The sequence below is a fragment of the Perna viridis genome, chromosome 3 (genome assembly GCF_037379345.1).
Source record: "Perna viridis isolate PV_CMFRI_1.1 ecotype Kerala chromosome 3, ASM3737934v1, whole genome shotgun sequence".
Lineage (NCBI taxonomy): Eukaryota > Metazoa > Mollusca > Bivalvia > Mytilida > Mytilidae > Perna > Perna viridis.
Genome location: NC_142447.1, coordinates 6,650,494 through 6,675,393, shown reverse-complemented (window position 1 = coordinate 6,675,393; position 24,900 = coordinate 6,650,494). Strand labels below are relative to the sequence as shown.

Genomic DNA, 24,900 nt, shown 5'->3' with positions numbered 1-24,900 from the left:
TTCAGAACATTGGAACTTTGTTTATCTGAGGTATCAAAATGCCAGTACTTTATTGGAATCTTAGGGGAACGCTATGGGTATGTCCCTGAAAGTTACAATGTTCCAGATACACCTGAGTATGACTGGGTCAGAGATTACCCCAAAGGAGCCTCAGTGACAGAGTTAGAGATGCATTTGGGTGTTTTGATGTATCCGATCCAGAAACAGGACAAGTGTGTCATGATGATCAGGAATAGTGCTTTCATCAAGTAGGTTTATTTTGGTGCTAGAATTAGCATCTAGGGGAAGGGACATAACTCTTGAAATCAGTGATATGTTTGTTTCATATTCAATATCCCCAAAGCCTATCAAGCTTTCATTTGAAACAGAATTAGATCAATCCAAGTTACTTTTATGCTGATATGAGATTGATTGAAAATGATTTACACAAACATTCTAATAATTTGTAAGAGTTATGCCCCTTAACCTAGGTCTAACTCCTTAAGCCAATTATTAGTCAGAATAGGTTCTAACAGGCAAATAACAAGTAGATTAGTATTTATATCTGTTTATTGACAATCAGCTGACAAGTCAAGGTAACTTAGAATGATGGCACTTACCAGAAATGTTCATGCTTAGGAACAAGTTAATATTAGTAAGCTCTTTTGTCTTGATTGAAATAAGTTATTAAAAAAATCATGTTGAAGTCAGAAATTAAACTCTACCTGAATTGTGAAACAGAGAAGCTAGGGAAATGTATGAAACAATATCCCTGCTGATTTAGTTAGACATCCAGCCATAGAGCAACAAGAGGACTGTTGACTGATTAAGGACAACAATGGAATAAAGAAAACTGTTTCAATTTGAAATTACTATATACATGTATAAATACATGTTAGCCATATTTATCAAGAAATAAATCATGGAAGTTCCTTTTTATCCTTGTTTTAAACGGGCTGTCCATTTATGTTGCATTGTTTTACTCTATGCAGTTGCTGGGGTAAATAACAACATAAATGGCAAGCATGTGGTAAAACCATGAAAAAATAGAGTTTCTGTGATTTATTTTGATTCTAAAGGGATAAGTTTCTTCATATTTTTGAAAAGACACAGCCTGTGTTGCCCGAAAATTTATTCTTGTGTTTACAATTTTTTACTATGGCTGTGGTCTAAAGAGCTTTGAAGCATGTCTTATTAGAATATTTTATTGAATATAAATCTTATGATGACTTTGATTTATTTACGTCTTTCTGCAGAAATATACCTAAGGAGTTTATTTCTGACTTTGCTGCTGAAAGTCCAGAAGTTGAGAACAAAATGACAACTCTGAAGAAAAGAGTGAGAAGTAGTCCTCTGGAGGTTATTGATGGGTGAATATCCGATTTTCATAAATTGCTGAAAACTTATTTTCAATGGATAGATTACTGTTTGTTATTTTACTCATCTTTTCTCACTATTTGGGTAAATTGATTTATTTGTGATCTAGAAAAGTAAAACTAATGGCCATTCCTAATTTTTTACTTGTTCTTTTGACCTGCTTGCCTTAAAAAATTTCAGTAAAAAATAACTAGAATATTTCCATACCAAATTTTCTTTCTTTTTCACTTTGAATGATTACAAAGTATATTAATATATAAAAATGTTACAGCTACTACAGTATAATATAGTAAACTAACAATTTGTAAAATTTGAGAAAAAAAACTAGAATTGTTTCACTGCACCTACATAAACCAGATATGAGTTTTTAGTGGCCTAAGAATTGTTTGTTTACTTTGTGATGACATGTTGTACTTTAATTGCTTTTTTATTTCCTGTAGTGGTCGAATTTTCACAAAGACTTTCTGTTAAAATATTTGCAATGATTCATTGCCAGTATAAACTTTAAGATTCCTTGATTCCTTGAGGGGTTTTAAAGAATAAGACATGCACAAAATTTATTTTCAGGTATTCAATCAAGCACTCCCATAACCCAATTTTAGCAGGCTATGGTACCCTTAAATTTACGCAAAAACATGGAATAAATGCAGGAAAGTCTGCAGCTCAGGACTCAGTGTTAATGTTGTTGAGAACAGAACAAATAACAAAACTTAAGACACTTTTCTTGGTATGAATCTTGTCCATTTACAACATGATTTTCACAGTGATTAAATACAAAAATTACAAAAAGGAAGAAGTTGCATTATTTGATAACAATATTTTTTGTGTATTTTTACATTATATCTTTATTTACAGGTATGACTGTGATTGGGGAGGTGTTGTTGATGGCAAACCAATTGTCTCCGGTCTGGAGAAGTTTGCCATGCCGATTATAAACTCTGTTTGGAACTCAGTCAGGAAGCAATGTCCAGATGAGGTGAGAAATTTTATGTGAACTAAGAAATCTTAGGGTTTTGTCTGTTGTTGCCCAACTGAATATCTGCAGAAAAAAATACTGAAGCTTCAGCAGTGGGATGATTCAATTACATCAAAATAAAAAAAATATGGACTGAACGTGAACACATGAAACAGAGATGATCTACATACACAGTGAAAATATGTTATTGGTCCTCAAGCCTCATCTATTCAACCAAAACAGCATTGTCTTTGCAAACTGAAAAATGAAAATTAAAAGACAATTTAAATGTGTCTTGGAACTCAAACCCATTTTTTTTTCAACCAAAAAATACATGTAACATCTTTGCTAACTGCTAAATGATTGTTAAAGTAACATTAAACAAGTTTCTGATGGACAAATTCTCTAAAAATATGTTTTATTTTGCATGGGGTATAAATAGAGGAGAATGAATTATTGAGCAGCTTCAAGCTTTTGTCAGTAGTCTTAGAATATGATCAGAACATGCTTTTCATTACATGGTACATTTATATAATAAGGACAGGACATCAGCGACATCCTATAAACTATGTATGTAGAATGGCTTAAATTTGTTCTGTCGGAAGTGACATAATTTAGAAATTACATAAGAAGTTAAGAAGTGATTGTTGGAACTTTTAAGGCAGAGGCACAGCATGTGGTATAGGATATCCTGTTTATTCCTGTTGGTCAAGACATCACCAAAATTAGGACATATCACCACATTATCAACTAAGTCAAATGTTAAAAAGCACTCCAACTAAGAATCATGCAAAATGTGATACATGGTTGGAAAGCCTACATATTTTTATTTTTTGTATTTTGTTTAAAATGTTATAATAACATAAATTAACATGTGGCTTTTTATATAACCTTTGTTTTAATGAGATAAAAATTATATAAAATATACAGTAGAATTCAAAATAAGAGAGATAACTCTGTAAATAACACCAAAATACAATAGAAACTGTTATATTTTCAATGTGGATTATCTCCTAAGAGCTGACAGGTAGGAATGAATTATTATACATTTCATCATATAGACATATAAAGCAATGTAATATCAAAAATTAAAATGCATAGCATAGCCTATGTTAGGGTGTATAACAACATTTGCATGATTCTTTCAACAACTACTATTTACAGGATATTGTTTGAGTGCATATACAAATGTAGCTCTGTGCTTTGTTGGCAAAGCCTAAAATCATATTTTTTCCAACCAAAACCTTTAACATTCTTTTTCCAGGATGCCATGTTGGATGAAACGCTACATGCTACAAAGCAACATGAGGCAATGGTGGAGAACCATAGGTCGAAGTTTGTAGGCAGAAAAACATTAACTAAAGAATGTCTGAAGCATTTGAAAGAAATGGCCAGTGGTGGAATATTATCTCTTATTGGCAAGTCTGGAACTGGGAAATCTGCTGTTCTGGTAAATTATTATATAAGGAAATTTTACAGTAAAGCATGGCTAAACATTTTTCTGGGAATTTTATTGTAAGATTTTGCTCTGTAAAGATTGGTGTTTGATTAACACACATTCTAAGACGGAAATTATGTATGAAAATTATTCAGAATCTTGTTATGTAAGATAGGATTTACACAGGTAGCAACCTTCATTTCTGTCAATACAAAAACTGCTCATGGATATCAATGATCAAGTTTAATGTTTACAGAGTTTTATAATTTTGAGTTGTTTTATTGATTGTACAAAACCTTAAAACCATAGAAAGAATAACATTACTGGTTTGTTTAAATTTTCAGGCTTCTCTTGTAACATCATACAAAGATTCAGCATTTTGTGACAGTCCAGGAAACCTTCTGGTCCACATTGTTGGAGCAGCACCAGGGTCTACAAACATCATGGCTACTCTGAGAAGACTTTGTCATGAAATCAAGAGACAGTTTGGTCTCACTTCAGAAGTTCCAGAAGATTACAAGTGAGTCATTCAGTATTAGGAATCTTTCCTGATGAAAAAGAAGTTTTCAGATGTTTTATCAGATAAAGGTGTTTCTGAAAAAAAAATCCATGTGTGTACTGCGCAAATTTTTGGGTTAGGAAGTTTTACGCTTTTGTAGTTGGTTCAACAGCAAACTTAAAAAAAATTCATTTTATGGAAACACTGGTTGTCAGATAGTATGAAAATTGGTACCATTATATGAAAGTAGCTAAAGATGTGTGTTGGTCAAATACTGGTAAGATGCATGACCTAAAAAGATATAAAAAGTCAGCAAATCATGACCTATATATTGAAAATTTGATACAACTGTAAATGGAATGAAAACTTATTATTTCACTGTTTACAGGAATATAACCCAAAAGTTTGGAGAAATGTTAGGTGAAGCCAGTGGTGTGTCTGGAACTCCTATTGTTGTATTTATGGATGGACTTGATTTGATGGAGAATACACTATTACCAAGTACACTAGATTGGCTTCCTAACCCTATACCAAAGGTAAGGTGTATTTTCTCTAGTGTGGATGTTTGGCTTTCTGTTTGAAAATTTTAGAAACTGTTCTGACAATTCAGACACTGCATCTGATACTTAATCACAGGTATGGGTATACTGTGAATAATTTCAAAAGCCAACCTTTATTCAGCAGTTAATCCTATGTATTTTGGCTTAGAAAGGTTTCACTTACTGAGGTGTTTTTTTTTCTGTACCTTGTTTCAGCTCTTCAGTTGGCAGAATCTGAAAAGAGGACTTTCACATTCGCCATGGTGGAAAGTTGGTTTACAGTTTTATACATTTTTTTATTACAAATATTTATATTTCCAGAATGTGATATTTGTGGTCAGTGCCTTAGAAGATGGTAAATTCCATAAATCTCTGAGGAGACTTCAAGCCACTGAGGTTACAGTTGGACCACTAGATATGTGGGATAAAGCTGATGTAGTCAGGAACAACTTAGCTGTACACAGGAAGGAATTGGATGAATCACCTTTCAATAATCAGGTTACATTTTTAAGGAGTAAAATATACTTTAACCTTCATCTGTAATTTTATTTATGAAGGTTTTAACATAAAAAAAAAAGTCAAACAGAACCAATAGTCAAGGTTTGGAAAAAAAATTTTTGTGTTTTTAACTTGCGTGTTTCTTTATAATTTCAATTTTTCAATTGAAAATTAAAATTAGACCCTACTGTGAAAGTACTTTTAATCGTGAATACCAATTTTCGTGGTTTAGGAAAAAGTGTCAGTTTTGTAAATTCTTAAATGTGGATTTGACAACTCGATCATACAAACAATGGGAAATTTCCTTTTCATTGGAAACCAAAATTTCGACATTTACCAAACCCACAATAATCACCTAAATTAGTAACCCACGAATAATACTTTCACTGTAATTGGAAAACCTAATAAAACCCCAATATAATCACTGAAGAGTCATAATTTGATATTGAACTGAGATGCTTGAATCTACATGTAACTGATTCTGTAATTTTTTCTTCAGATGAAGTTACTGCTTTCAAAGAGAGAAGGTGCTAACCCATTGTACCTGAAGCTGGCATGTGAGGAACTTAGAGTGTTTGGCGTTTTTGAAAGGGTAAGCTCTTACAAATTTATATGATTGAATGTGTTTGGTTTTTTTAAGTGTTCTTTGCATCACAATGTGCATTTTACATGGTAACTTAACATTTTTCCCTGATCTTCCGTGTCAAGAGGGGATGCATGTTTCACACGGATGACCGGAATACATGGAAGAATATTGTACTATAAAATATTAAGAAGATTGTCAGTATCTGTTACTGCAAGATTTAGTAGTTATTGAAATGGAAAACATTTTATCTTATCATCTTATCATTTTACAAGTTTGAGTTTTTGTTCTATAAGAACAACAGGAGTAGTCTTTAGGTTCATAAAAGGTAGGGTTCTGACCCAGAAATTTATGAAAAAAGAGGATTCCAGGCTATCATATACTCAAATTTGGCACAAAATTAACATAATTTTTCAACAAAAGGGAGGGGTTCTTACTCTCAAACACTTCCCTTGGATCTGTCACAGAGTAGTTCTTTTTAGCTCACCTGGCCAAAGGCCATGTCAGCTATTGTCATCACTTGGCATCCGTTATTGTTCGTGGCCGTCGTTAACAATTTTTCAAAACTCTTCTCCTCTAACACTACTTGACCAATTGGAACCAAACTTGGTATGAATGTTCCTTGGGGTATCCTGCATAGAAGTGATGTAGGGATTTTTTATCCTTTGAAAAACATGACTGTCTTTACTAAAAATAGAATGTAGGGGTCAGACAATAGTTTTTCACATATATCTCCAAAACCGTTAGATTTAGCCAAATTCTGATATGGGGGTAAAAGTGTTTGGCATGATGAGATCTATCTGTGGTCAAATTTTCATTTTAATCTATTATGCCATGTTGGAGTTATTGCCCTTTTTTCGACGTTTTTTGCTATTTTTAATGTTATTTCCTTCAAAAGTCTTCTCCTCTGACACTACTTGTCCAATTGGAACCAAACTTGGTATGAATGTTCCTTGGGGTATCCTGCATAGAACTGATGTAGGGATTTTTTATCCTTTGAAAAACATGACTGTCTTTACTAAAAATAGAATGTAGGGGTCAGACAATAGTTTTTCACATATATCTCCAAAACCGTTAGATTTAGCCAAATTCTGATATGGGGGTAAAAGTGTTTGGCATGATGAGATCTATCTGTGGTCAAATTTTCATTTTAATCTATTATGCCATGTTGGAGTTATTGCCCTTTTTTCGACGTTTTTTGCTATTTTTAATGTTATTTCCTTCAAAAGTCTTCTCCTCTGACACTACTTGTCCAATTGGAACCAAACTTGGTATGAATGTTCCTTGGGGTATCCTGCATAGAACTGATGTGGGGATTTTTGGTCTGTCGAAAAGCATGGCCACCATTACTAAAAATAGAACAAAGGGGTCAGACAGTAGTTTTTTGCATATATCTCCCAAACCATAAGGTTTCGCTAAATTTTGAACAGGTAAAAGTATTCAGCTTGATGAGATGTATCTGCAGTCAAATTTTCATTTTAATCTTTTAAGCCATGTTGGAGTTATTGCCCTTTTACAAAGTTTTTTTGCTATTTTAAATGTTATTTCTTTCAAAAATCTTCTCCTCTGACACTAATTTACCAATTGAAACAAAATGAATGTTCTTTAGGGTATCCTGCATAGAACTGAACTGGGGTTTTTTGATCCGTCGAAAAACATGCAGCTGTTACTAAAAATAGAACATAGGGGTCAGACAATAGTTTTTTTGCATATATCTCCAGAACCGTTAGCTTTAGCCAAATTCTTTCAATAGCTGAAACGATCCTTATTTTTAGGACTACAAAAGTCTACAGGCATAAAAGTTGTCAGATGCCTCCTTGTAAGAGTTATTGCCCTTGAAAGGTGACTTTTTTTTTTTTACAGTTTTCAGTCAATATCTTGAAAACTATGATAGATTTAGACTTTCATTTGCTGAAATGATCCTTATGATAAGTCCTATCAAAGTTTTCTTGAGTCAAAATTGTTGGACAACTTCTTGTTTAATTTATTGCCCTTGAAAGGCATAATTCGACCAGGTGAGCGATCCAGGCTCCTGGGAGCCTCTTGTTTAGATTAACATTATGAGGAGTTGTAAGCCTAACATTGCTGTCTGTCATTCTGAATTGTGTCAATTAAGGAGTAGATTTTCATCTTGACTCATCATTTTTAACAATTTATTTTTACTATACTTTTTTGTTTACAATCCCTTAATTTGATGTTATATTTTTAGATCAGAGTATTTTAATGTTTTATTTATAGATCAGTAACAAGTTAAAGTCCCTACCTCACACAACACCTGCCTTACTGCAAGATGTTCTCTCTAGACTGGAATCTGATATAGGACAGGAACTGGTTTCCATGGCAATCTCACTGCTTGTCTGCTCCAGGAATGGTATGAGTTTCAGTTGTTTTAAAAGAAATGAATTTTTGTCTCATGTCTTCAAATTAGCGGTATAACTGGGACTTGAGTGCATGGAATGAGTGAATGTGGATGTTAAGGCATGGCGTATAAAATATACTGTTGTTCCTTGTTCACACATTGATTCAAATTGTCCTTTTTTTGTGACATTCCTGGTGTTTGCATTGTATAGTAAATGAGCTTTTTTAAAATGAGTCTTAGAATTCACTAAGTGTACACATTTAAATTATGTCCAGTTTGCATTCACATAAAAATATGCACTTATTTCAATATTTAATTTTTTTACTTTGCTTTGTTCACATTTGAGAATGTTTATTTCAAAGCAAATTATGTGGATTATTGTGAATGTATGATTATTTGTGGGATAAAAATTTTTGTGATTTTTGTGGGTTTGATAAACTATGAAATTTAGTTTCAATGAAAAGGAAATTTTCCATTTGTTTGTCAAATAGAGTTTTAAATCCATGGACTGATAATTTTTACCCTAAACTATGAAAATTAGTACCCATGAATATTTTAGTTGCTATATCTCATGATTCTCTGATATTTTGGTTATACATTCATATCTCTTTTTTTAGGTCTCAAAGTAGAAGAGCTCCATGACCTACTAAGCCTGCAAAGGATTCTGAACAGGGATAGATTTACGATGGATGATGTCAGGAACGTTAGATTGTCACCTGATCAAATGTTACCAGCTGCTGTATTTGGTCATCTTAGGAGATCACTAGAGACATTTACAAACCCAACTGATAACTGGTAAGGATAAATTGATTACTGTTTATCTGTCAACATGTCTTATGAGTGCAGCAGCTTCTACTGGTTATCTGATGGCAGATTTTGAGGAAATCTTATAGGAGGACTAAGCATCATATGAAGATGTTTATGAAGGAAGATAATTATTATCTGATGCTTGCAAAAGAAGACTATTCAACTTGAGTGTTCTACATGTTAAACCGTCATAGTGTAACTTTTCTACAACTGTTCAGTAGGGGAAATTATCCAACTTTATGGTTTAACATGATGTGAAATCACTTGAAAAGGGGGAGGGGGTATTCTTTTTGTGAGCTTCACTCGGTTTAAATATCTTATTAGAAAAGGAGCTGAGTACTTATGAAGATGAGCAAACCTGAATTATGTGAAAGATTATGAAATGTTGCTTTTGTTGTTAACACCGTTGATGTGTTAACAATATTGTTAATAGTGTTGTTAACATGATATCAGGCGCGGATCCAAGGACTGGCTTTACCACAAGTTTCACCCCATAATATTTTTTGCCTTGCTTTGCACAGTATTTAATTCAATTAACACCTCCCTCCTAAACTCAAATTCTGGATATCATCCATAAAACACAGAATTGCACAGATTGATCTTCACCTTTGAAACTATTGTATTTTGATTCAAACACAATAAAAAGCTAAAATGAAATGAAGAAATTGTTTTTCTGATATGATATTGACATGTTTTAAATGCAGATCAGTTCTGTCTCTGTCACCATCTGAAAGCACAATTCATAATTTACTTTAGTGTATTGGGAAACCTTTGAAGTAGTCCTGTAGTTAGTGGGTGTGGCTAAAATACGAAGTTGGGTTATACTAAATGGGCAATGTTGCTGGATAACGCTGAACAATTCAGAATTTCACAGAAATTAAAATATTTGGGTTTAATTTTTTTTTTCTAGGAATAGTAGATTAACTTTAGCCCATAAAGACATAGATGCTGCTGTAAGACAGAGGTATATGAAAGGATTTGGTGTAGAGACAAAATACCATGGACTGCTGGCTGGTTACTTCTTCCAGGAGGCTGATCCAGACAAAGACTACAGTTTCAAGGGAAGCAACCCCAGAGCTTTTTCAGCTCTACCTTACCATCTGGTTTGTATTTTCTTTGTTGTGTTTGTCTTGCATGTAATCTCTTTTTCAAAATCCTATTTCGTTTGCCACTTTCTGTATTTTTGGCCGAATTTCATGTAGTGAAAATTAGGTTATAGTATGGTGAATGTTGGTTGGGCAGGTGGCAAGCGGACAGGGAAATTATTTTCGTTACACTGGCATCCTCTTGATATTTGGTATCCAGCATCATGCATCATCCAATTTCTGGCCTGTTTGGCATCTACTTCCTGTTCAAAGAAATTCTGCCATTTCTGTCTTTGGCCCATTTTTTTTTTATATCAGGACTGTGAGTTGAGGTATAGAGTGATACTCATGTTCTTCAATCTGGCACACTTTTGGTTTCCAGATAATATTTTCAAAATGGCTTTATGAAATCTTGTCAAACTTAAACACAATGACATGGACCATAAAATACAAGTCAAATTTGATTTATAGCATTGACACTGAAAATAAAATAAGGTGCACACTGGTATTTCTCTATTCCTGAAATTTGTAATGATGAAATTTCCATGCAAATAAACTGCACTGTTGGCCACAAGCTCCACACAAAACATGCACATGTTCTCCTTGGAAGCATTCACTTGTGAGGTGAAACATTATCTGCTACATAATTTTGAAAACTTTGGCATTTTGTTACATGATGCATCCCACACATACTAAAATGGTAATGTAATGCATTTTAAGAGGTGTATGTAAATATGATGCATTTGCATTGGCATATTATTAGGTAGTTTAAAGTGTCACAGATAAACAAATAACAGTGTAAAAAAATATCTGATTTATTTTTTCAGGTGTACTGTAGTGAATTTAAGGAGTTGAAGAACTTGTTGTGCAGTTTGAGTTTCATACACAGCAAGTGCCAGCTTGGATTGGCTGCCCAGCTAATGGATGATTACCAAGAAAAAGGTAAAGTCAGTGTTATACAGTGAAGTCGATCTAAACCAAATGCTGGATAACCGAAAACCTCTCTAAAGAAGACTTTTTTTTTTAAAAAGTCCTTTTATATCAGTTAAAATGTATGCTGACCTTGGTAAAACAAAAATAGATGTTAAACATATAATAATTAGTAATTTCAATCTTCGTTTTTTGTAGAACTAAGCAGTAAATCAGCAGAAAAGGAACAGAACAAAATGATGAATACAGAGGAAGTCAAACAATTCAAATTGTTTGTATCCAGACAGATACATGTACTTAATGGGTCAGTAAAAATAGGGGGAGGTGTACCAATGTATATAGTCTGATTCCTAATTTTGCACTTGGAAGTTGTTTGTGTCCATACAGATACATGAACTTAATGGGTAAGTATAAATAGTGGGAGGTGTACCAATATAAATAGTCTGATTCCCAATTTCCACTTGGAAGTTGTTTGTATCCATACAGATACATGTACTTAATGGGTAAGTAAAAATAGGGGAGGTGTACCAATATAAATAGTCTGATTCCTAATTTTCACTTGGAAGTTGTTGGTATCCATACAGATACATGTACTTAATGAGTAAGTAAAAATAGGGGAGGTGTACCAATATAAATAGTCTGATTCCTAATTTCCACTTGGAAGTTGTTGGTATCCATACAGATACATGTACTTAATGGGTAAGTAAAAATAGGGGGAGGTGTACCCATGTAAATAGTCTGATTCCTAATAGGCACTGGGAAGTTGAAGATTTCAAGCTGTATCAAGACAGATATATGTACTTAATGGGTTAGTATTAATAACACATAAAAAGGGGGAGATGTAACAAATGCAAATTTTGTGATAGTCTGATTCCTCATAGGCAACTGCAAGTTAAACTGTTCAATATGTTTGTATCTAGTCAGATACATGTACACAGTGGGTACTATTAGAAATTAGGTGTAACAATTATATAATCTACAAGGATAGCAAGTTGTTGTTGAAATTTCTTCAGATGTGAGAAATTTCATAATCATTGAGCTTAAGTTGTAGATCCTGTTTCTCTTAGTTTTTCAAAAAAATTGAATGAGTTAATTTTTGCTTGGAGATATTTTTGCTACTTTCAAAGTCATGAAATATCCACAAAAATAACCCCCCACACTATTTTTTTTTTCATGAGGTTATGACCATTAAATTTACAAACCTAATTCCTGTTAGTTGGTGGCATTACAACTGAAGGGCAAAACAGCAAACAAAAATGTGTTATTGGTGTATTGTTTGTTGGATATAATAAGTCAAAGAAGTCTCATGTCTTTGCAGCTTAGTTATGAGCATTTCTCTATGTACATTGTACAGGGATAATTTTCTTTTCAGATTTTTAGCAGAATTCTGCTACTTCAAATCCATATTTTGCCATTGCAATTCATTTTTTTACTGTATATTTACTTCTGATTTTGCCAGTTTCAGCTTTGTTTGTTGACCTAGAAAAATCATCCCTGATTGTATTTCTGAAATAGTAGTCAGTCAATTTCTTTTGGTAACATGCAAAAAGTGTGACATAATTGTATTTCCTATTCTATAGATACCCAGCACTAACATGGCAACAGGCTACCAATGAACCTGACTCATCTCCAGTTTACAAAGCTGTACAAAGTAGACAATTGACTTCAGGCTATATGTCTTGGAATAACAAGCCTACTAATGCTGACCCATGTTATATGACCATGAGCAACCTACCACAGGTAAGTCTGTTGTCTTTTTTCACAGAGGGTTGTAGAGGGTTGTATTGGGACTGTTGGCATCAGGCTATATGTTGTGGAATAACATGTCAAATGATGCTGACTCATATTACATGTCCATGAATCACATAAATGACCCATTTATGGTAAGACTGTGAATGAAGAGTGTCTGTGAGTTATTATGTAAATTTGTCCTAATTGTATCTAAAAGTAGTTTCCTGTTTTAGTAAGTCTGATGTGTCTATTTTCTTTTCCAACCAGTGTTATGTGTGGATGTATCTATTTTCCTTTCCAACCAGTGTTATGTGTGGATGTATCTATTTTCTTTTCCAACCAGTGTTATGTGTGGATGTATCTATTTTCTTTTCCAACCAGTGTTATGTGTGGATGTATCTATTTTCTTTTCCAACCAGTGTTATGTGTGGATGTATCTATTTTCTTTTCCAACCAGTGTTATGTGTGGATGTATCTATTTTCCTTTCCAACTAGTGTTATGTGTGGATGTATCTATTTTCTTATCAAGCCAGTGTTATGTGTGGATGTATCTATTTTCTTATCAAGCCAGTGTTATGTGTGGATATATCTATTTTCTTATCAAGCCAGTGTTATGTGTGGATACATCTATTTTCTTATCAAGCCAGTGTTATGTGTGGATATATCTATTTTCTTTTCCAACCAGTGTTATGTGTGGATATATATATTTTCTTTTCCAACCAGTGTTATGTGTGGATGTATCTACTTCCTATTCCAGCCAGTGTCACATATAGTGCTATCTATTTTCTATTCCAGCCAGGATCATGTATAGCTGTATCTATTTTCTATTCCTGCCAGTTTTATGTGTAGCTCTGTCTATTTTCTATTCCAGCCAGTGTCATGTGTAGCTGTATCTAAGGACAGTAGATATTTTGCCTGTGGAGGAATGGACTGTATGGTTAGAATGTATGATTTCAACACAGGAAAGGTAAATAAATTTATTGACAATTTATAATTTTTCCATTGTTCTTACTTCCTGATAAGTTCTACTTCATGCTACTGTCATGATACTACAAAGCACTGACAATTTCCAGTGACAATGCTACACCAAAATGAGTGTGATCTTGCCAAAAATAGAATAAAATTGGTTTTGAACCTCTTTTCAGATCATCATATCTAGCTCTTTTGGGCTAGCTAATATTTTCTGGCTCTGCTTCAAAACTTTTTCTTCTGTATGTTACAACTTTTTAAAAATATAAAATGTCTGATATTGTGATGTGAATCTGTAGAAAGCCTCAAACTTTACATGAAAATTTGAGTGTTTCAGAAAGTTTTAACTATATGATAGATCTGAGATCCTACACTTAATTGTTACAATATTATTAACAAATTTGTCTACTGTAGATGTATTAATTTTCATGATTGCTAATTTTCACAGATTTCAAAAAAGGATTAACTTTTTACAGTTTTAAAAATCAATTTAACTGGTACTATTTTTTCATGCTTTTCTGTCTAACACAAAAATAGCGGAAATAGGTACATTTACACTATATTTCTTCAAGCATAGTAATCTTGTCCATGAATTATAGATAATACTATCCAAGTTGAACTTAATCACTTATATACTTAAAATGTCAATATATTTTGTCTTTTAGGAGATCCACACTTTTAGAGGACATGCCAATGCCATCACTAGTGTGTGTTTTGTGGGACAGTCCCTACTGTGTAGTGCTGGTCTGGATAATTCTGTCAGTGTCTGGCATCTGGAACAAGGGCACAGGTAGGTTGCTTTGAAATCCAAATTTTACTGTTAGAGATTCTCAGTGATTTGTATGACGTATTACAGATTGCAAGTCAAAGAAAAATTCTATAGATTAAGTTTATAGACATTCAAGTTTAGTACAAACAAGTATACACACCTGTTAACCCTCCCACATAAAAGGGAAACTCCCACAAAATCTATGAAAGGTTAAGAATATCCTAATGTAAGTTTATGTAAGATTATGTAAGATAAGTGGTAGTTTTTTAGTTTAAATGACTACTGTAAACTGTGAAATTTTCACAGCAGTTTTATTTTGTCTATTTTCACGGTAAGACCTGAAACGTAAAAATTAAACTGTCATGATTTTTTTTTCGAAGAACATTCTAGTATGATTCAGAGAGCAATTGCAAATTCAAAGCTGCGCGAAAGTAGATTGATCGTAGAAAAAAAAGACAGCATGGAAATTTCCCGGTTTACAGTCTATCTTTTGAGAAAAGTACCAAATAATTGAATTTTTACACCAAAAATTTGCTTTTACATAAAAATCTCCCACATAAGACAGTGTCAATGGGGGAGATTCTCTCACATGAACTGTTCCAAAGGATAAAAGGTGTGGGTATAATGCATTACAGTTAAAGCAAATGAGATATTGGACTTCAGGGTTAATAGTTGTAAATTGTAAAATGAAAGTTTATGTAAATGGCTTTGAAGTTAATGTCTAGTACTTTCAAAAAATAAAAATCACTAGAAACAGTTTGATATTTATTTTCCAATCCCACATTGAAACATGGGGACTTGGAAAGTACTAGGCATTTATGTGCTGTCTTTCACATCTTGTTAATGATTATTCTTGTTTGTAATTTCAGGGTACATGTCCTGAAGGGGCACAATCGTCGAGTTCAGTCATGTGCATCAGATCATGCTGGTAAAGTGATAGCATCAGCATCCTGGGATTGTACTGTTAAGATCTGGAATGCTACCAAGGGAGACAGACAGTGTGAGCTATTGGTTGGAAGGTATGAATACATTATAACTTACAATTAAAATACTTGCAGTTTTCTGAACATCTTGGAATCTTTCAGAAAGTCACATTTATAGTCAAAATATTAATGAGAGCTGTGTCTGAGGTTGGAAAAGAAATAAAATATGTTCAAAGTGGTGAGGAAATTTCTATTGTAAGGTATTTTCAACCAATTTTTTTAACCTACTGATCAAGTCAAAGTTTGTTAAGTCAATTTTTTTTTTATTTTTCCGAAACCTCCCTTACTTCCCATATTGGATATATGTCTTCGATGTATTTACACTGTCAGAAGATGACAAACCAAAAGAAAGTGGACATCATAATATGTGTGATTCGTTAGCGAACCTTTTCTCAATATATTACATATAATTTTTTTCAGCCCTGTGAACTGTGTAGATTTCCACCCTGAGGGTCAGTTGATAGTTACAGGAAGTTGGGATGCCACACTGAAGATTTGGGACATATTCCACAGACAGAGGAAGGCTGTGAGTATATAAGAATTTTCATTCCAGACATGTGGCTCTTTGGGGGGCAAATGAATTACAGTGATTACAAATATGTTGTGTAAAGTTATATGATTTGGCATGTTTGGAGAAAATGTATTAAATGATATACAGTCGATGTGTCGAACTTGGAGTAGTCGAAATCTCAGATAACTCGAACTAATTACAAAGTCCCAGCGAAACTCCCCTTACTCCAATACAATTTTACCTCAGATGACTTGAACTCGGATGAATCGAAACCTCGGATAACTCGAGGTAATCAATCAGTCCCCTCGATAGGACTTCGAGGTTAATTAACTCTGATGTCTCGAAGTCAATTAATTAGTCAGAAAACTGATTGCTTTATTACAAACCATGATTGAAGTGTGTTAACAACAATTAGCGAGGCTTTTAAAATTAATTTGTTGACACTCTCTATGGTTTGATTTGTTTATTTAATTAATTTAAAATTGCGCTTGTTGTTAAAAGAAATGAATTTTATTAATAACACGCCCGAATTTACACTAATAGTGATATCGAATATTTTGATATTTTGAAATTTCCAAAAAAAAAATACTGATGAATTGTAATGGTATCTGACTATTTAATGAAACAGATGATAGTAAGGGTATTTCAGCGACTATATTCATTTCGCTAGTGAATTTGAAATTTTATCGTAGTATTGTAGAGCACATGGTTTGACATACTCCTGATTGTGAATCAAACAAAGCAGCATGTTATGGACTATGACGTTTTTTGATGTAGAAAAAAATAAAAAGGAAATTTCACTAAAACACTTGGTGCCGTTCAGTATTTCATACATCATATACAACATACGAAACATACAAATAATTTCCGATATGAAACGCATGACATGACGGAGTATCGTGTAAAGTGAAGTACATGTACGTGTACAAGCACAACAAATGATGTAAATACAGAAACAATCATGGATGAAACTACTAGTATTTCCGGTTTATCCTCGACCTCGGATTACTCGAATCTCGGATAACATTTTTGCATGGTCCCTTCGACTTCGACTTAACAAGGTTTGACTGTAGTAACCTTTAAATCTTGTTAAAAGAAAAAGTAATGATATTTTATGGAATTTTATTGTAAAACAATTTCTGTTGCACTTTTACAGGTGCTTAGAGGCCATACAACTTCTGTTAGGGATGTAGCATATTCCCCATCTGGAAGACACATAGCTTCTGCCTCTCTGGATGGCGATGTCAAACTTTGGTCTGCCACTAATGGAACACAGGTAAAGGATTTCTAAGCTTGGAAGTATTGCATGATCATTTTCAATATTGTTGACATTGTTCTCATAAGATGTATTAAGGAGGGAAACCTAGGGTAAGGGACATAACTCTTAAAAATCATTGGAACATTTGTATTCACCATTTTACTACAATCTTATGTAAGCATCTAATTAACTTCGATTCATTTTATTCTGCTTCAAACGAAAGCGTGAAAGACTTTAGTGAAATTGAATGGGATACAAACATATCACTGATTTCATGAGATATGTTCCTTACCCTAGGTCTACTGCCTTAAAGTTTTCTTGAAATCTAATAAATGGAAATCCTGTGATATGCAGTACTCCGTTCTGTCCTCTTGACAGAGTAACAACAAATATTGGATAGAAGTTGATAACAACAACAAAGATGTGCTTAGGATGGAGAACTTATTAATTTGGGCAGAGTAATTTAAATGCTTAAGTACCGTAACTATTAGAAATAAATGGAACTTAGGTATAAAATACTGTTAAAGTACTTTAATTTGTGGATGCCAATTTTTGTGGATCAATGAAGAAACACAAGTTCATGGATTCTTGAATTCGTGGTTTGAATGTTTTCAGTATACACATTCAAGTTTTAAAATCACTGTTTAATTTAGCTAACTTATTTAAGTAAAATAGGTCACAAAATTATCAAAACTATGCTGTCAATGAAAGTTACTTATATCCAATTTTACTTGTTTCAGGTTGGGAACATACAGGGTCACTCCCTACCTATCAACAAATTGACCTTTTCACCTTCAGGAAAGGAGCTTATTACAGTCAGTGATGACCATAAGATCAAGGTCAGTATATTTTGTTCAAATGTCAAGGTCGGTATTGTCCAAGAAGTGAATGTAAATAGCACAAAAATAGTCTTTGAATGTACTAATAAAATTGAAATTTATGAAAATTTTTCATAAAAATGCTGGTTAAGGTCTTTTTAGAAATATTACATTTGATTAATTGCAAGAGTGACACCTGAGCGTGATGACATCATAATTTTACAATCCTATTTCTAACTCTCTAGGTTTGGTCTGGAAACCTTGGTAAACCAGTCCAGTGTATAGCCAATGAATATGGAGCAGCCATGTCTGTGTCTCTGAAGAAAGAGTGTGATGTTGTTTACGTTGGTTACCATAGTGGTGACATCAGGGCCTTTGATGCTATGACAGGTATGTCTAGATACCACATTAAGGTTTATGGCATTGCAGGTAGTTATAGATTTGATGTTATTAAGGGTTGTATAAGGCAACATCTTTATGATCTAGAAAGAAAAATGATCAAATTCTGTTAATTACAATTCTGCTTAATCCTGAAGATGCTGTCCTAGACTGTGAAACACATAGATGAATAAATAAAATTTCCATTGCAGTTAACCAAAGTATTTGTTGTTTAAATAGTTGCAATTCTGCTTTATATATCAATTTTCTGAAGCCATAAAAAAAAGGTTTTTTTAAGTCAAATTGTGGCTTAAGGAGGTAGACCTAGGGTAAGGCACATAACTCTTGAAATCAGTGATATGTTTGTACCATATTCAATTTTGCTACAGCCTATCAAGCTTTCATTTGAAACAGAATGAAATCAGTCCAAGTTCCAATGATTTGTAAGAGTTGTATTCCTTATCCTAGGTCTACCTCCTTAATGTTTGACGTTGTCAAAAGAGCTGTTGACACTATGACACTGAATGTTAAAATTTATTCATATTTTCTCTTAACAAAATAAAGAATGACACTAAATTAAATAAACTTAACATTACTGATATATTTACTTAAGGAGGAAGACCTAGGGTAAGGGACACAACTCTTACATATCATTGGAACATTTGTATTCAGCATTGACATCAATCTCATGTAAACATCAAAGTAACTTGGACTGATTTCATTCTGTTTCAAAGGAAAGCTTGATAGGCTTTGGTGAAATTGAATATAATACAAGCATATCACTGATTTCAAGAGTTATGTCCCTTACCCTATGTCTACTTCCTTAACATGCATTTGAATGCATTATTTCTTTGATACAGGATGGGAGATTTTTACACAGAACCACCACACAGCATCTGTGAGATGTATAAAGTATATAGGAGAAGGTTTGGTAGTGGCAGGATCTGATGACAATACAGTGTCTGTAAGTATCCACTGAAATAGTGCTCTATAATGATTAACTGATCAACACTTTTTATTGCCATTTTTGCTACCAATGTCATAATATCACAAGAACATGGAGCATTTAAACTAGAGACAAAGACTTCATTTCAAATATTTTAATTGAACACAAAATGGTAATTAACACTTCTACACTTGAAGCAGCAAATTTTTTTCACATTTTCATTTTCGTGTCTTTTGTCAATATAAAAAAAAAACAAATATGGTAAAACACAACAAACAACTTAAATCCCAAATAGTAAATACTTTCAGAGATCTTCATAAGGTCTTCAACAAGTGTAAACACACCTTTAAGTAAGAAAGGCCCCAACAACATAAGTAATAATATCCACGATGACAGAATGATGACAAAAACAAATTAAAAAAAAACGACACAAAGACCTATTAATGACCAACATCTCGTGACTTCCCCTCACAAATGAATAGAATGTGATATTACATAAGTACAGTGAAGCCTGTCTAAACCAGAACCTGAATAGTCCAAAAACCTGTCTAAACCAGACCCTGAATAGTCTGAAAGCCTGTCTTAACCAGATCCTGAATAGTCCAAAAACCTGTCTTAACCAGACCTTGTTTTAAGTTCATCATATCAGTTAAAATGCATTTTTAACCTCAGGAAACCCAATAACTGACTAAACCAAACCAATTTTAAAATCAAAATAATGTCTTTGTTCAGACAGGTTTCAATGTACATAATTACCCTCTATATCATCCATGGAAACTCTGTGCTAAATTTGGATAGATTGTACCCACTCAGTGCCACATTGAAAAATTACTTATGTCTGAGAAAATTCTCAACTGTTTGTGACATCATCAATTTCAAGGAATTTGATTTAGCATACCATGGAAGTTAAGAATATTCTCAGACTTTAGTATTTTTTAACTTTTGTGGTGCCAGGGCATGATGTATTGATTTCACAATAATCAAAACTCAACTAAATTATTTTCTTATTACATTTTAGGTTATGAATGAATCAAATGGAAAATTGAGGGCCAGAATCAGTAGTCACACCAAGCCTATCCTTTGTCTAGACAGTTCTGATCTGTACTTGGCTGTAGGCTCTGAAGATTTTACATGTAGTTTGTACCAGGTTCCAAAGGAAAGAAACTTTTCATCTAAAAAGTAAGTCCTTGTGTTAATATGTTGGGCTGTTAATCATGAAAAGTTTAGAAAATTTTGAAAGCATTAGACCCTTTTGTAGAAAGTTGGTGAGCATGCTCAATGTGCACTTCCGCGAGGTAGGGCTTGGGTAGAACAAAAGAATTTTCCTCACAGAAGTGTATATTGAGCAAGCTCTACACATTCTCATCGACTCTCCTACAGTTAGCACAAAAGGGTCTATTCATAACTTTTGTACAGATGCATTTCCAGATATTTTGAAAAAAGAGTGTTTCCTGGAGAAAGAGGAAGAACCCATGCTAATATTGGTCAATATTTACCTTAGTAAACCAACATTTTTGACAAAAGGGGGTATTTTCTTGCCAGAACCCTCCTCCCACCCTGAATTTGCCAATGGTCATTATGGTTACCCTTTTAATCATGGGTACACATTTATGACAGCCATGCTATATTTTCATTTAAACTGGACAAAAACAGTTAATTTATTACCATGCAGAGCCCATGTTCCTACACTTTATATATTTTTAACCTTATATCTTCAGGTCCCAGGTGGTACCATATGACACTCTATGGAGCCATGTTGGTCCAGTAACAAGTTTAACCTTATATCTTCAGGGCCCAGGTAGTACAATATGACACTCTACAGGGCCATGTTGGTCCAGTAACAAGTTTAACCTTATATCTTCAGGGCCCAGGTAGTACAATTTGACACTCTACAGGGCCATGTTGGTCCTGTAACAAGTTTAACCTTATATCTTCAGGGCCCAGGTAGTACAATATGACACTCTACAGGGCCACGTTGGTCCAGTAACAGGTTTAACCTTATATCTTCAGGGCCCAGGTAGTACAATATGACACTCTACAGGGCCATTTTGGTCCAGTAACAGGTTTAACCTTATATCTTCAGGGCCCAGGTAGTACAATATGACACTCTACAGGGCCATGTTGGTCCAGTAACAGGTTTAACCTTATATCTTCAGGGCCCAGGTAGTACAATATGACACTCTACAGGGCCATGTTGGTCCAGTAACAGGTTTAACCTTATATCTTCAGGGCCCAGGTAGTACAATATGACACTCTACAGGGCCACGTTGGTCCAGTAACAAGTTTAACCTTATATCTTCAGGGCCTAGGTAGTTCAATATGACACTCTACAGGGCCACGTTGGTCCAGTAACAAGTTTAACCTTATATCTTCAGGGCCTAGGTAGTTCAATATGACACTCTACAGGGCCACGTTGGTCCAGTAACAAGTTTAAATTTATATCTTCAGGGCCCAGGTAGTACAATATGACACTCTACAGGGCCATGTTGGTCCAGTAACAAGTTTAACCTTTTATCTTCAGGGCCCAGGTAGTACAATATGACACTCTACAGGGCCATGTTGGTCCAGTAACAAGTTTAACCTTTTATCTTCAGGGCCCAGGTAGTACAATATGACACTCTACAGGGCCATGTTGGTCCAGTTACAGGTTTAACCTTTTATCTTCAGGGCCTAGGTAGTACAATATGACACTCTACAGGGCCATGTTGGTCCAGTTACAGGTTTAACCTTTTATCTTCAGGGCCCAGGTAGTACAATATGACACTCTACAGGGCCATGTTGGTCTAGTAACAAGTTAAACCTTATATCTTCAGGGCCCAGGTAGTACAATATGACACTCTACAGGGCCATGTTGGTCCAGTAACAAGTTTAAATTTATATCTTCAGGGCCCAGGTAGTACAATATGACACTCTACAGGGCCATGTTGGTCCAGTAAAAAGTTAAACCTTATATCTTCAGGGCCCAGGTAGTACAATATGACACCCTACGGGGCCATGTTGGTCCAGTAACAAGTTTAACCTTATATCTTCAGGGCCCAGGTAGTACAATATGACACTCTACAGGGCCATGTTGGTCCTGTAACAAGTTTAACCTTATATCTTCAGGGCCCAGGTAGTACAATATGACACTCTACAGGGCCATGTTGGTCCTGTAACAAGTTTAACCTTATATCTTCAGGGCCCAGGTAGTACAATATGACACTCTACAGGGCCATGTTGGTCTAGTAACAAGTTTAACCTTATATCTTCAGGGCCCAGGTAGTACAATATGACACTCTACAGGGCCATGTTGGTCCAGTAACAAGTTGTACCTTTAGTGGAGATGGGAAACAACTGGCTACAGCAAGCAGAGATGCTGTAAGTACATATATCATTTAAACATGTAAGTTTTACAGTAAAATCTCAGTCAGTCAAGGATATGATACATGTTAATTTTACAGTGAAATCTCAGTCACCCAAGGGTACAATGCATGTAAACTTTACAGTAGAATCTCGGTCAGTCAAGGGTATGATACATGTAAATTTTACAGTAAAATCTCAGTCAGCCAAGTGTACAATACGTGTAAACTTTACAGTAAAGTCTCAGTCAGCCAAGGGTACAATACATGTAAATTTTACAGTAAAATCTCAGACACCCAAGGGTTAAATTTTAAGTTCTCTAACAAGACTCAGTCCAGAACATTGGATTGTCATCACAGTATTAGAAATATATTAATGTCCTTGTCTCAAATGTGAGAATACTTAGGTCTTAACAGTGACTCTTATTGACTTAAGTTTCATGTAGGAAAATAGTATTGTAACCAAGGAAGAGAATGTATTTGTTACACATAGTTATCCTTCTCGTTTTCTAATTTTATACTTAGTTTATCATGTTTTTAGCGACTGATAATGGTGCTCTTTGATACTTCTTTTTTTCTATTATATTTATCTCAGTTTTAAATGGGTAAATGGGAAATATCAATTTAATCAAGACAAGCCTTCATCAGTCTTCTGCAGGAAATACTAATTTTACAATACTGATTACAATGACAACCTCAAATATTATCTTTCTTATTGTAAGAACTGCAAAGAGAGAATCTTATTATCTTTCCAGAGTGTTAGAATCTATCTTGTTGATGGTGTTAATAAGGGTCTGGAGGCTACGATTGTCCAAGTTCTCAATGACTGCCACAAGGACTGGATAACAGGTTGCCAGTGGTCAAACATTGCTGATTTTATAGTAAGTATATGAATATCAATACACTTGGGACACTGACACAGATTCATAGGGGTTGGGCCCATTTTACACCCTCCTTTTAAAACTGGAAAAAAAATTAGGCATGAAATCTTGTAATTCTACCCAAACAATTTATTGCCCCACTTCTCTATGCCTTTATTTCTGTTTCCACCCCTACTTGTAAATCCTGGTTCTGCTTCTGGCACATGTAACCTATAGGAGGACAAACTTATAAGCTAGGGAGGCCAAATCTATAGAAATGTCACGTATAATAAGATGACATCTTTGTTCCTGATAGACTTAGGACAATTCGTCTCTGGACCTAGTTGTCTTATATTTTAAACTTCCATATTAGCACCACATGATTTGGCCAGCAGATCACTTCCTGTCAGAGTTTTATCAGATCTTCAGTAGTTCTAGTATGGTAGGTTAAATTTGTATGTACATGTATAATCGTTATGAGAATTTTGTCATCTCTAATTATAAATATTGGCGATTTAGTCATGTAAATTTTCAAGTATAAATAGTTTTGATTTGTGCCAAGAATGCAAGAAAATCTGGTTAATATTGTGAAGTAAAGATGTAGGGGAATGTCCATGACACAACCACTAAGTAACTATATAAATTTGTTGGAAAAAATACTTGAACTTCTTATCAAAAAGTGATCATGCTTGAAACATAAAATTAACCATCATTTATACTGTTTACAGGTGACTTCATCAGTTGACTTTAATCTAAAGGTTTGGGATGTTTCTACTGGGACAGAGAAATTTACTCTGACAGGACATATGTCTGGGATTAATGCTATGGCTTATAGTGTATGTAGTTATTTAGTTCATATTAAGGAGGTAGACCTAGGGTAAGGGACATAACTCTTGAGATCAGTGATATGTTTGTATCATATTCAATTTCACCAAAGCCTTTCAAGTTGTCCTTTGAAACAGACTGAAATCAGTCCAAGTGACTGTGATGTTTACATATGATTGATGTAAAATGCTGAATACAAACGTTCCAAGTATTTGTAAGAGTTGTATCCCTCACCCTAGGTCTGCCTCCTTTATAGATTTCATTTCTAAAATTCAAAAAATATCAAAAAGTAACAGCCACCATACATAAAAATTTGATTGATCATTGATACTATGCATAACAAGGCAAATGCTCAAACAGTGCTTTGCCATTTTTGGATTTAAAAAGTTTTTTTTCAGAAAACACACAATTAATGTCATAATACAAGACAGCTAAAATCTGACATGCTTCCAGGGATATATGTAC

The 24,900-nt window shown here is 34.0% G+C and overlaps 1 protein-coding gene across 4 annotated transcripts in view; it reads left to right on the top strand.

The window, feature by feature from the left end:
• Nucleotides 1–24,900, top strand: part of LOC148620825 (telomerase protein component 1-like) — a 62,047-nt gene that overhangs the window by 22,697 nt on the left and 14,450 nt on the right. For 2 of the 4 annotated variants that reach the window (XR_015920963.1, XM_088574649.1), the window contains exons 20-45: nt 6–248; nt 1,236–1,349; nt 2,212–2,332; nt 3,576–3,761; nt 4,094–4,269; nt 4,637–4,784; nt 5,109–5,285; nt 5,785–5,877; nt 8,107–8,239; nt 8,845–9,022; nt 9,945–10,137; nt 10,947–11,061; nt 11,248–11,353; nt 12,630–12,789; nt 13,652–13,747; nt 14,415–14,539; nt 15,388–15,537; nt 15,922–16,027; nt 17,169–17,288; nt 18,011–18,109; nt 18,334–18,478; nt 19,327–19,430; nt 20,431–20,591; nt 22,664–22,769; nt 23,506–23,631; nt 24,339–24,446. Coding sequence is in view for 3 of the 4 variants with exons in the window: in XM_088574649.1 (XP_088430775.1) it covers nt 6–248; nt 1,236–1,349; nt 2,212–2,332; nt 3,576–3,761; nt 4,094–4,269; nt 4,637–4,784; nt 5,109–5,285; nt 5,785–5,877; nt 8,107–8,239; nt 8,845–9,022; nt 9,945–10,137; nt 10,947–11,061; nt 11,248–11,353; nt 12,630–12,789; nt 13,652–13,747; nt 14,415–14,539; nt 15,388–15,537; nt 15,922–16,027; nt 17,169–17,288; nt 18,011–18,109; nt 18,334–18,478; nt 19,327–19,430; nt 20,431–20,591; nt 22,664–22,769; nt 23,506–23,631; nt 24,339–24,446 (3,589 nt within the window). In the remaining variant the exon portion in view is untranslated. Of the gene's footprint in view, nt 1–5; nt 249–1,235; nt 1,350–2,211; nt 2,333–3,575; nt 3,762–4,093; nt 4,270–4,636; nt 4,785–5,108; nt 5,286–5,784; nt 5,878–8,106; nt 8,240–8,844; nt 9,023–9,944; nt 10,138–10,946; nt 11,062–11,247; nt 11,354–12,629; nt 12,790–13,651; nt 13,748–14,414; nt 14,540–15,387; nt 15,538–15,921; nt 16,028–17,168; nt 17,289–18,010; nt 18,110–18,333; nt 18,479–19,326; nt 19,431–20,430; nt 20,592–21,130; nt 21,313–21,641; nt 21,670–22,663; nt 22,770–23,505; nt 23,632–24,338; nt 24,447–24,900 lie in introns of those variants that run through there. The other 2 variants (XM_088574652.1, XM_088574651.1) reach the window with 2 other exon arrangements.